Source organism: Falco rusticolus, chromosome 1 (assembly GCF_015220075.1).
Source record: "Falco rusticolus isolate bFalRus1 chromosome 1, bFalRus1.pri, whole genome shotgun sequence".
Classification (NCBI taxonomy): Eukaryota; Metazoa; Chordata; class Aves; order Falconiformes; family Falconidae; genus Falco; species Falco rusticolus.
The window spans coordinates 34,298,135-34,311,789 of NC_051187.1; the positions used below are offsets into that span (position 1 = coordinate 34,298,135).

General features: G+C 39.9%; 1 protein-coding gene across 17 annotated transcripts in view; it reads right to left on the minus strand.

Annotated features, from left to right (window-relative positions):
- MTMR3 (myotubularin related protein 3) overlaps positions 1 to 13,655 on the minus strand; it is an 82,886-nt gene that overhangs the window by 16,285 nt on the left and 52,946 nt on the right. For all 17 annotated transcript variants that reach the window (XM_037379018.1, XM_037379424.1, XM_037378837.1 and 14 more), the window contains 6 exons: positions 12,842 to 12,938; positions 11,239 to 11,352; positions 4,883 to 5,088; positions 4,539 to 4,670; positions 2,383 to 2,494; positions 1,045 to 1,240 (listed from right to left, as the gene is read on the minus strand). In XM_037379018.1, the coding sequence (XP_037234915.1) occupies positions 1,045 to 1,240; positions 2,383 to 2,494; positions 4,539 to 4,670; positions 4,883 to 5,088; positions 11,239 to 11,352; positions 12,842 to 12,938 (857 nt within the window). The remainder of the gene's footprint in view (positions 1 to 1,044; positions 1,241 to 2,382; positions 2,495 to 4,538; positions 4,671 to 4,882; positions 5,089 to 11,238; positions 11,353 to 12,841; positions 12,939 to 13,655) is intronic.

Here is a 13,655-nt window from a genome sequence, read left to right on the forward strand (position 1 = left end):
TGCGTGATTTCTCATGCAAACAAAAGGGCAAAGAACATTTCAAAACAGTGACTAGCACAGAGCACCTGAATGCAACACCTCATCTTACAGGACCAAAAAGTCATCACAGGTTAGGAAAGTTTTGATTCTTAGTGGAAGGAGAAATTGTAGAACATACTTAAGTCAATGGCTGTAACTAGAGCAAAAATAACAGCTGAGAGCTGAAAAGCTTGAAACGTCAAATGCTGAAGACTCATTTTCCTAAACATTTCAGCAGTGACAAGAAGGAAGGCAAAGGGTGTGTGCCGGAGAACTCTGCACTTTGAACAGGAATGACTGCACTTTCAGGAGGGACCAGGAAGCAGTCCAGTGCCAAGGACAGCGCAGTATGTTTTGACCTGATGGATGCCAACTTCTAGAACTCATGAAAAAGGATCTGAAAAGTTTCCACAATTTCATCCAAAAGGCATTGCTACAGCTTAAACTTCTGGTCCTCTCCTCATGTGTCTGAGGCTTTAAGCAGCAGTTTACAGCACTGTGTTCAGACATATGCTTCTGTTCTAGACAACAAAGGCATCTTGCATGTGGGGCTGGCAGAAAGAATCCAGCCATCACATATCACAATGCTGAAAAGTCATGGGGGGGGCGGAAATTCAGGCTGAAAACCCAAGAGAAATATAACTAAGTGACAGAGGACAACGAAAATCTGAAACTGGAAAAATATGCAGTTGGGAAATCTAGAAAATAGAAAGGCTTTGTATCAAAAGTTGGCTGCGAAACTGCAATGGTGTAATGGAAACTGCAACATGTAGCACTCTACTACATATTCCTAAGTTAAATATGGGAAGCATACACCATGACTGCAGTTACAGCAAAGGAGGAAAATATAATCTGCTCTTGAGTTACAGCCCATATTTACACCTATATGTAACTGTATCTGCAGACTACTGTTGGTAAACTCCTGGTAGCTTTGGTGCCTTTTCTAGTGGAAAAAAAACTGAAATAACTTATAGGCAGACTTCCTCAGAAAAGGACCCAAACTTGCTAACTACCTCACGCACTAACCTCTGTGGTCCTGTAATACGGATCCAGCAGCAGTTTGGCCAGCGCCACTATCTGGGGGGTTCGGTCCCAGCCATCTGAGCAATGCACCAAGACTGGTCGCTGGTCTCTGTCCACGGCATGAACTACGAGTAGTGCAGATTTCAGAAGCACAGATAAGTGCTGCAGCCATTTGGTACTTTCCAGAGCTGATAACCAACTAGAAGAAAACAAGGGAAGACAGTTTTTGCTCTTTTAAAATGCTTTCAGGTTTGGCTCTTTGAATTTACCAAGTCAAAGCTCCTATTTTAGTAAGCTGTGAATGCCATTCCTCAGTATGTGTCTCTTATGCCTTGCTAATACTTCCTCAGATTTGTAAGAAACAAAGCCATGCTGTCCATCTAAGGAACAGCCAGTCTCTGGCATGCGTTTTGACGCATAAGACTTGCAAAAAGCTTAAATAACATTTTCCCAGACAAGAGCATAACACATCACCAGCAACGGACAATGCAAGCACTACTGGGTAATCATTGCTTGCAGCAGCCTCTACTGTCTCCTGCCCTCTGAGCTGAGGATCCAGAATACTCAGCAGTCCCACCACCGCTGGCGTATCTTGGGACTCTGCCATATGCTTCTGACAGCTCTGTGCTTCAATGAAACACAGAACTTGAGGTGCCTTTGAAATCTCCTGAATCTCAACTATTCCCAGGCTTTACAAGGTGTGCTGTAGGTATCTTAAGAATCTCTGCCCTCTGAAGACCTACATATCCAGTTTAGTAAGGGTGGCCATTCTGGATCTACTTCAAAACCATGAAAGACACTTAGCAGCAAATTCAAAACAGGGAAGTGGTAGGGGAAACAGGACTGGCACAACTACAGCGTCTCACTGAAGACTCAGCCTCAGAAGCCCCTGAGATGACGGGCCACTAGAGGCTAGTTATCCCATAGCATTGGAGGGCAATGAAACATGTCTCCTGAAACGATGCTATGAGCGTGTGAAGTACATGGAACACCACTAGAATTTTCTGAAGGAGGGCCAAGCTGTAAAGGTTACAGAAGTGGCAATAACAAGAAAGCTTAAGTGCTGGCTTTGAAGCCCACCAGAAAGTAGTAGCATCTAGTACCGAAACTCAAGGCTACATTATAATCTCAGATTTCATTTTCTAGGTTCACTTCAATGATAATAAACAATGACCAACTTTAGCTCAAATTCCATGGAAATGAAAAAATATAGCTTAGCATTATTACACAGGAAAGTTACCAAGGGAAAACACACTGAATTTCAGTTTACAAATCAGCAGCAAAAGAATGCAGTTGCAGAAACATGTAAACAAAGGCAAAAACCACCAAACATCCACTTACTTTCCTGGATCTGGCATTTGCGTGCAGAGCAAACGTAGCGACTGAAAGCTCTTCCGGATAGAATGGATGTTTGCCATCCCCATGAACACTACTTCACAGTTTGGATAATATTCTGCAAGGAAACATCAAGAAAAAAAAGGGAAGAAACTCAAAACTACACCAAGTTTAAATTCTAAAAGAAGCTTTTTCAAAAAAACAAACCACTGTTGCTGTGGACAGATTAAATAATTTGTTTACGAATATTCTGTAAGAAGAAACTAGTACTTGGGAGTTTGGTAGGTATTCCAGACATTACAACACAGCATAGCAAAACAGGAAAGAGTTAGCAAAGTGTTTGTGTATTTATTTTCAATGTTTCACTTCACATTACAAAAAGCAGAGTACAAACCTATGGGAACAGTGATATTGCTGTGCTCCAAGGTAAAGAATGTTTTTAATGAGCAAGAAACATCCTACACGACTGTGAATCTTAAAAATATTTAAATGATAATTTATGGATGTTCTTAAATTTGATGTATCTTTTTATATAAGTTATATATTCTATTCTCTAACCATTCAAAAAGGCTGAAAGGTTACTTCATTCACTGCTTTATTTTGAGTTTTTCTGTTACGAGGAATAAGCACCACACGTGTGAGAAACATTCAAAGCTCAGGAAAACAGAATTACTGAGCCTGCCTTCAGATATTGCTATGGGATGTACTCAAGCAACTCTGCTCTACTGAGGGGGCCTGTATCTGTACGGACAGGGTCTGCTAGTCAGAGGGAGGCATCTAAGAAGATGCAGAAAAATATTAATTCAACTGTCTTTCCCAGATTCAGTTTTCCTCTTTCCTGATGCTTCTGTCTGTACAAAAATGCTGACATGATAGCTAAAATGACCTTTTCTACACAAGAAAAAAAAAAATAAATCAGAATTCAGAATATAGGATACTGAGTGCTCACACAAGAAAATGCAGTAGTCTCTTAAAAGAGCATGTTTTATATAATTTGATTTCTTAACTGTTATAAGCCCAGCAAATTCTGGCCCAAACCAGAACATTCTGCTAGTGACGGACTATGTAACGCCAGTCAGAAGTGACTGACAGCATCAGACAATTTAGGCATTTTTTGAGGTCTTTTTACTAAATATATGTAATATACAAAATAAATCACAACATAAATGAGATATTTTTATACAGAGAGAATGAAACAAACTTGGCAATACCTGGAGAAAACCTATCAGTAAAAAGGAAGCATTTAATGCAGGTCAAACTTATTGAAGGCGACAAGCTGTTTGGAAATTTTCTACAAAGAATTCAAGAACCAATATATAGGAAGAAAATTGAACTTCCTATATACTCTGCTTTTCTGTTTTGATGTTCTACTCCCTGATGAGTAGTAGTTTTGAGGTTTCAAATGTAAAATTAATCTCTTCTTACTGGTGGCTACATATCAAAGTGCAGCCTATTGCAGCAAAGACTGAAACAAGACTATATGGTCAAAATAGCTTTCATTATCTTACCTATAGTTCTTCTATCTGGTATATTTTTCTAGACTCTCCACCCATGGAATTTTAACAGGCTGCATTCATATCCAATAGTGACCATAAAATAATATCTTGTTTATAATACCAACAATTTACAAGTGCCAAAGAACACAGAAAGTGGTAATTACAAATGCAAGATTAATCAGGATTTCAGTTGCTTTGGGTCATCATATAAATGCTGAAAAATGTTTCAGCTTTAGAAAAACTGCTGAAAAGTTGTACTCTGCACAACTATTCTAGACTATTATTATCCTCTACAGTTAGTGGATTTTTACAAGTTTGTTCAGTATTTTTTTAGACATTAGCACACTGGACACCTTTGTCTCGTTCTAGTTTACATATTTGACTCAGCAGGGGAAAGCTAATCAGCATATTCCACACAGTTCAGCATTTACTGAACACTGTTACCAGCTGGTTTTATGCTCTGAGAAACAGACTTAATTAGCTAAACCTGTCCTTTTGAAGGGCTGAGCGATAGCTGCAATGATCCAGAACTTTCATACAGATGAATAGTACTTGCCTCCACGCAGTCTGTTAAATATGCAGTACACAGGAGTGTATCAGTGTAATTATATATTAAGTTAATCAAAAGGATTTGTTCAAATAAGACTGAGAAGATACAGTGCTTACCTGGGCACTCACAGCCTCCACCTTTGGCTCTGTTTGCCACAGCTGCTGCATAAGAACGTGCGTCTAAGATCAAAAGCTTCTGAGGCTGTATGGCCAAACTCTCTGCTCCTGAAGCATTAGAGATTGAGGAATCTGGGGAAGAGGATATGAAACCGATGAGCAAATAAAAGGAAACTTCTGAAACTGTTTACAACAACGATGCACTCAAGTCCCACAGTGCATATGCAGAAACTGGAGAATGTCTGATTAAATACGAAGGATTGAATCTGTTACAGTACCTAGAAGAGATTAGGTTTTTATATAAAGCTATGCCCTTTACAGAAAAATAACAGTGACAAACTTACCAAATTCCACATCAGAGAGGTCCCCTCCATTGGGGAAATCTCTGGAACAATTTCCGTTCATTAATTTGTTACTGTTGGACCTTGAATCTGAGGCACAGGCTTTGGCTACAGACTGGACAAGGTGTTCATCATCTGCATTCCTCCAGCCCCACCAACTGACCTCGGGCTGTCCACAGCGGGAAATAACTGCTCCGTTGCTCTGGTGCCTGAAAAAGAAATGAATAAAAAGCACAGCAGTGCATAACTTGAAAAATCAGGATGAAAAATACAAAGGGCATGAAAAAATTAAATGATGCACTCCAGTAGTTTAATTCCTGCCAGGTACCTCTCTATCGTTCAGCAATTATCCTCAACCTGTGATTCACTGGCAATGCATTCCACGTGCTTCCCTTCAAAACGCTGACTGTGACCACACAGACACAGAGGTAAAAGTCAAAGCAAAGGTCAGTAAGAGAAAACAAAGCATTTTCTTGCTCAATATTGTTGCCTGTTGGCCAGTGAAAGCTGGGGAACATTTTGGAACAGCACACACGCTGCAGAACCATACCTAGAAGCCATCGCATTTTAGTTAGTTTCACTAGCTAAAAGGAAAAAAGCCTTTCGCATCTCAGGATGTTAAACATCTGCAGTTTGGTATTTGTGTCTGTTGGAAAGGAGTAGCTCTGCCATCCCCTTTTCAGTGGCTTCTCCTCTACGTGTGGGCCTTCTCTATCTCCCTTCCTGACATCTTTGGGTCGTGTTTAGTCTGCTGCCTCTCAAATGCACATCGCACCTAGCAGAAAAGGACCAAGGAGCTGATGAAGAGCGACAGCAGCTCTTACATGTAAGCACCAGTGTGATGCCAGGCTGGTAAATAACAAAGTCCACAAGCAAGTACCTACTGACACCTAAGCGGCATCGAAATATTGTTTATTAACAGAATATTTGTATTCTAAAATATTATATAAATTTGCAAGCATACTGATAAAACTTCAGAGCACTGGCCACTGGAGTACAGAGATGAGTCTACCAATAAAAAAATGTCAGGGAGGTAACTTGAACATAGCTATCTCCTTCTGGGGAGTAACATTAAAAAAAACAAAACTCCAAAAAAAAGCCAAGCCCAAATAAACATTTTTTTAAATGGCTGAAGAGTTACTAGTTATTTCCTTAAATTGGACCTAGCTTCTTCTACTACATATAAAGAACAGATCTGAAATAATTAAAACTTATCCAAACCACTGAAGACACTCTGAAAAAGATTTAAAAACTCTTCCCCTACATTCTGGTTGTTTTTTTTTTTAATTAAAAAAAAATTACTGAAACATGTTATCCCTGTAATTTCACTTACTGCAGCTATGCTGGCATATCCCACTGCTGCCAACAGAAACATCATTCCCCACTCACTGAAGTGTTTACACCTAGCATTAACAACGTTCTCCTTGACCTTCACCAGCAGTATCCCGAACCCAGAGGACCTCAGCCATGGCACAAAAAGCCACCCAACTGTTGGTATGAAGAGCTGCTGGTGGAGTGGCCAAAGCAAAAGACACAACTTGTCTCAGGTCACACGGCAAGTCAATGATGCTGAGGAATGTGGCGCCTAGAATTGTTTACTCCCTGCCTCATGTCCTGTCTGAAATATCCTACCACTTGTCCACAAAGTTCTCCCCTATGTAAATGGCCTGCAGATACACATACATCCCTTTAAGCAAAGCCAGTGCTGTTCTTGCCCAGGAGTCCCACTGGAACCTTGTATTTATAAAGCAGGCACATGCCAACTATCGTTCCTATATGTTACGATGCAGCAAAGGATTTTAGAGTCTTCCTGCAGACAAACCGGCTATCTCATCTTTATGTCAACCAAGGGTTGTTTAACTCCCTCTACTCTAGCAATGGCACAGAATGGTGAGGCTGAGCCAAATCTTTAAGCAAATTTAGACATCTGAATTGGGACAATCCCCAACAGGAAGAAAGCCCATCCAAACCTACAAATCTTAACTTTTTTCTCCTCTCACCACTCTAATAAATGTTTACGGAGGTGTGACAAGCTGGTTTGTAACTTGTCAGAGCTGTCAAGCCCCACCAGGTGCTGAGCAGCACCCCTCGGCAGTGTCACTGCAGGGCACAGCAGCAGGCGGCAGCAGCTGCCTCGTGCTACTCATTCAAAAGCAGCACTTCTATCAGGTTAAGGCTCCTTCTTACAAAAATTTTAAAATTATAAAATAGGCCATGATATGGTATTTTAAGTATCTTTCGTAGCCCTTTTGTAATTGTTTCATATAAAATTCCTCCACTGAGAGGAAGCAACTGACACGCTGCATTAACTAAACCAAAGGAAAAGTAATCTGAATGCCATGGCACTTTAACCAGGTGCCAGCCAACTGCATGCAAAGGAAAATTTATTTCTGCTGAAATGAATAGCCTTCCAGAAACAGCTCTACGAATATAAAATTAGTTCAGAAAAAAATGCCAATCATTGAAAGGCCACCTAGTTCCCTGCTACGCTTGCACAAACAACAAAAGAAAATAAAACATCATTATACATGTAAGAAACCTATTTTGAACACTCAGATAAGCTCATTTATTTTTCCATATGTTCTCCCAGACTTCATTACCACCCGCCTGCAGAATCATTTTCACAGGTTCATAAACAGTCATATTTTCATCTCCATGTTCTTACCTCCCATTTATACCACAAATAATAAAGAATCATTAGGCCAAAAGTTGAGTTCATTGATAGCTGTGAAGCCCTAACACTCCTAAGCCTGCACAAATATGCAATTTTCAGATGTACCAGCAGAAATCGGCAAACAATTCTATTTACGGTAATGTTGGAGGCCTGAGGAATCACACTCATTCCAACTGGACTGGCCATGGGAACAAAAAATAGCAAATAGTTTAAGTGTGATTTCGAGGTCCCTAGAGACAGAGCTGGGGATAAGATGCTGTCACTCAGATCTCAGTAACCAAAAAGATTAAAAAAAAATTAAAGCGAACCCTCCACTGCAAACTTCCTAACCCTCCAGAGACAAAGCAACATGCAGCCTCCCTACAGAAACTAAATCACCATTACATAACTATAAAACATTGTATAACTGTAGGATGTATGGTACACCTCTGCACATGCTTAATCTTCCTTGTGTTAAAGCAGCCTTTTGAGTAACAATAAATCCACGAGGTCCTTGCAATTACAAAGACAGGGAGGACTAACGGAGGTTTGAATAGCTCCTCCCAAAGCATTACTTAACTACTAGTGCTTGCAACTAAAAAAACCAGTTGCTGCAGTTCATAAATATCATTCAGCATGTATGGTACATAGCAATTTTCTGTTTCCCTTTGCTCCCCGTGCTGGCAAAAATGCTCCTGGCATGGGTAATCACCTTCAGTAGTCAGCAAGACAAAAAGACACCTTCAACACAGCTAATATCCAAGTAGGTTCTCACACGTTTAGGACACTGCACAATGTATGAAGTCCTCTCTATCACCTTTCCACAAAATCCAAAAATTATTCTCCCTAACACTGACTTTCTGGGATCAGGGTATGTAAGCTACAAAAGCCATGTTACAGGGCAGATTTATCTACATAAATATGTGCCTAGATTGTAAAAAAACTGGAAGCACAGAAAGCTTGCAGCAGCTGGGTTTGAGATTTTTCTAGAAATCTGATCACAGAATAGAAGCAATGCTCCTGACAGTCCAATCTCAACTGAGTATTTCTGAAGCTTGCTTCTGAATTCAGCCCGCTCCACTTTTCAGCCTGTGCATACTGTCATAGCTCTTGAATGCTTCACAAGAGCAGACAATGAGGTTTTTGTTGCCAAGTGTCTGTGTCTCTGGTCTTGCCCTGTCCCAGTGTTCAGTATCTGAGACAAGTTATTGGACAAGTTTTAAAAAAATCATTATTTCTTCCTCCCCTTGAGGTAAAACAAAAAAAGCAGATTTTAAAAATGTGATCAATAATAAAACTAATAGTCCCAAAATCATCTTCAACCGAAAAAATGCGGAATGAACTTTTGTCCCTTTACTCCTCCAAAAGTAAGAAAAAAGATATTTTTATGGCAACATATATACAGAGAAAACTATACATGGTTTTCCAATCATACGGATCATCAACCACTAGCTGATGTGAGTTCTATTACAGCACAGAATGATGAACTGGTTGTCTTGAAAAATCTATTGATATATGTCAAGATAAGGAAAAAAACCCGAACAAAAAAAAGAGAAAAAATTTTCTCCCACTGATTTTAAGATTACAAATGAAAAACTATGTGGTGATTTAACATACATAGTGTCATCAGAACTGCAGAAAATGGAATGCCAGGGATTAAAGAATTTCAGTCTATGAGGTCTTTTGAACATTTAAATCACTTTCCCATAAATCCTGCAGAACACAGGCTATACCCAAGAATGCAAAGGAAGGGATTTCCTTCTCCTGTATAGTGCTGACAGAAGGAGGGATGCTTCCCCGTGTTAAGTGTGCTTGCAGTGAGGCGTCCCCCAGTTCTGTGGTGACTGCATAAAAGGCACAAAGTGGCCTGAAATGCAGTGTTCAAAGTTGAACACAAAACCATATATAAATACACCATGCTCTTTCATACACATATATATAAAACATACATACTTCTATGTACTACCATAATAAAACACCTTAAGTCTTAAAAAGATTAGTATATGCTGGAAAGCATTCCTCCCCGCCCCCCAAGCTGAACAGGATGGAGCAATTCCTTAACTACGAAGAAAGAGACTACACTAACCCCTTCATTATTCAGAAGAAAAAGAAGAAAAGATAGAAGGATTTAAAGATAATGGTCTGCTGCCACAAGCTCATTTGTTTGTTCTGCTTTCATAGAACAAGAACTCTTAAGCTAGGTAAATAATGTTTTGTGGCCTACTCTTAACTCTTGCACACTTGCTCCTCCAACCCAGGCTGTGTGAATTTGTAACTTTACTGTGCTCTAAATTTAGCTTGCTGCTCTGAGAACAGCTTTTCCTTCCTGTTTAGAAGGAATGGGTGGCTAGGCAGACTTAATGGAATTATCAGTATTCACCATCTTTTAAATCTCTTTGTCATCTGATTTTTTAAAGAGATTTAAAACATTTATGGGAGGATAACTACACCAGGAAAGTGGCCAAGGTATTAAGTGACAGATTCCAGAATATCTGGAAAAGACAGAAGCTTAAATATATTTCTTACTAAAGAAGGTGCCAAAACCCAGTATCTCAGAAAAGCAATTTTGTTGTGAAGAACTTCTGGACTCAATCTGAGGAAGAGACTGTCTGATTAAAACTACCTGAAATATGTAGATACAGCCAACACATACATTCCTTTTTGATTTGAGGTTTTATCTCCTGTAAATAACTTTGGTATTTGTCCTTGTTTATACTGCAGTCTGATTATTAGCCAGATGAGAATGAGAAAAAAACCCAAAGGAGTACCTAGCCAGAGATACCACTTACCATTTCTTCACCTGTGTTATGTCTTCATCTTACATTTATTAGTTTTCATATTAAAAAAAAAAAGAAAATCAATCTTAACTGAGGTGACTGCCCTAGGAATCCTTTGTAGGAGATGCAAATCCTGGGTGGTCCTACAATATGTGTTTGGAATTAAAACCATTACTCCCGCTGAAGAGTGAATGTGTAGTAGGTCTGCCTTACCTCATTTATGGCTTGACAAGGGCCAGTATGTGATGCTGCCTCACGCATTCTGGGAGTTTTCAATAGGTATAAACCAATACACATATAGGTAGCAAATGTAGAGACAAAGAAACCAGGCCATCAGGCCGAACAGGTCATGCTTTGCTGTCAGTTAAATGTAGGTCTGAACATTTTCTCCTACAAGGGCCCCCTTGCCATCCTTGTTTGATATCTAAACGCTTAGGGTGGTTTGTGTTTTGTTCTGAGGTCCTGTTCTCTACACTCCTTCTGGGATCCTTCTGGAGTGGAAGAGCAGGACCTCACCCCAGACAGAGTCCCAGGGTTGATCAGCTTGATTACTCCTCCACCAGGCAGCACAGAGGGGACTGTGCTTGATGTCGTTGCATCCTCCCAGCCTGGTTCTCCAACTCTGCCCTAGCAGGTCCTGGGCCTTCAGGCAGCATCCATCCACATCATGTTAAACAAGCAAAAAATACAGCAAGATACAAGCCAGACCTCTCTTTACCTTGAATAAATTATTAAAATATTATTTTACAATGTCTTTAACACCTGTGCTAAAGTCTGTCAGGCTCAGCGAGGGGGCATCTGGTGCCCAGAAGAGCCTGAGCATCTTTCATTACAAGCCAAGATTCCCAGTTACAACTTACTTAAGCTTTTATTTGCTAGAACACCGCATTCACAGCCTGGTGAAAATGTTCCACCTGTAAGAGCCTCACCTGTACACAACAGCAGGGATACGCTTCCAGGACCGAAAGCTTGCCACACTCTCTAGCTCTTTATCCGTGATCCAAGCAGGAACTATGATTTCCTGGGGGTAACTACCACACAGCCTGTGAGAAAAGTGGTGCAAAGGGTTGAAAGTAAGTGATACAGAGCAGTTACTTCCCAGAGGATACATACCAATAAGCAGTATAAGCAACCTGAGTTCATCTCAGCGAACTGCCATTTTGTTAATTCCCATTTCAGTGTACTCCTCCTTCGCACATACAAAAAGCACCGTGAACACTGTGGTGCATAAATGCATTTCAGAATTACAAGATTCAAGCTGGTTTCTCAGGAAATTTGCACATAGGCAATTTTTAACTCCAGATGCTCAAATAAACTGGACCACATTAAAGAAATTCCATGTCTCTCCATGCTAAAGAATGAGCCACTTCATTTCTGGGTCACAACACAGAGAAGCAGAGCAATCCTGGCCCATTGGATTCAACACAGAAAACTTGTGTAAGTGTGGAAAAAGTACACTGGCTAATCCACCCTCACTGAAGGCAAGAATCGGAGTGCACTGGCTTATGCTTGACTGGAACTTTCTTCTACTAAATGCACCTCCTACTCCACAAGTTAACTAATAAAGCCATGACTGCCAGTAAGAACAGCGCAAGCAGTCAGTAGTGACTGCAATATACTGCTGAATCATAAACTAGTTCATCCCCAGTCCATCCCCTTAAAGAGATGCATTTACTGCGCAAGGACAGAAATGAACACATGTCTAAGACCACTCTATTCAGAAAAAAATACAGCACTCATCCTGAAAAAATGCTCTTTTCTCAAGTGCTGGCCACAAGAAGGAAAGGAGTAGTTTGTGTCATTCTGCTTCCATATTCCATATAATACTAAAGTAAAAAAAGCTTTAAATATGTAAGGGATAGCTATTTTTATTTCCACAGATTTTGAGAGCAAGACAGATAGCTGGTGTCACTGCAAGAGAACTACCAGCTGCAAGTTATTATCCTACAAAGACAGCAATGAAACATGTTTCATCACAAAGTGTTACTGCTGGTTTTGCTCTTATTCGGATTAGGGATGAGCCAGTACACCCTGTCCTACCAAGCATGAACAGAACATCACCATCCTCTGCTCCAGCAGCCTGAGAAAAGGAAATTTACCTAAGCTTTCAGGACCACAGAAAGCATCTTATTTTCAGGATCTACAAGCTTAACTTTTCCAAACCAACTTTAAGACAAGTCTTTGTCATAAGATAGAAAATAAGACACAATAAAAAAATGTTTTTTAAAAGTTCAAACTCTGCTCTTTGCTCAAGTTTCCCTTTCTTCCTTCAGAATGCTTATTCTCTAAGAAGTCTTCCAGCAAGCACACCAAAATCTGGTTATTTCTAAGCCTACAAAAATTGTAGCAGCTAATAAAATATTAACTACTACTTTAAAAGCCCATTTTTTCCTATAAAACAACAAAACTCATAACTCTAATTGTCCCTTATTAGGAACTGTAGAACTTGGAAAAAGTTCCAGTAATCTGCTGTAACAAAACTGGTGTTATGAGATGCCATTTGGCCGCGAATCAGCAGCCCACATAACTTACTTGTACTTCTCATTGATGTTGGAAATCCTCCAGGCATTGTTCATATCAAAACCCATCCGCTCCACTTCATTTTTAAACCTTGAAGTTACATGTTCTCCTGGTTGTCAAAAGCAGAGACACAAAATAAATATGAAACAAGAAGTAAGCTTCCTACCCTTCAAAACAGTTGGAGAAAACCACCACTGTGACTCATACTTATTAAAAACTGAAAGAGAAAGGAATAGTCCAACAACACCATCTACATCTCACCTTATTTTGAAAATCTCTATCAGGAGAACCACAGCTTGCACTGATGGTTCTCTCTGGTCAACTTTTCACAAATGTCAAAGTCCATCAAGGACTTTTTCTCTGAAATTACCACCTTCCGTAAATCCATATGAGAAACAGTAATGCTGCAAACCAGAACCAAGCACGGTCAGCAAAATCAATTTAGATCCACCACCAGTCCTAGCTGGAAAACTCTAGTAGTTTTTCTTTTCTGAAGTTCAGAATTTTGTATCAATGAGAAAAACGTGAAGCTCTGGTCTGACTGATACATGAAGGGGTAATATATGGAATGTGGTCTGGGATCTTGGGCAATCTCCATTTAGTATGCAATTTCAGCCACAGGTTTCCCGTATGACTGTAGGAAAGCCCTGCAATTTAAGCCGTGTCTCTGTTTTTCCACTTGCTAACTGGAATTTATTCCTCTGTGAATCACATGGAGATACGAAGATAAATGATTGTTTGACACAAATATCAGTCACAGGATCCTCACAGATTCCTAGATTAATATATTAAAGGAACTGGAAAGAGCTGCATTTATTTCCTAGAC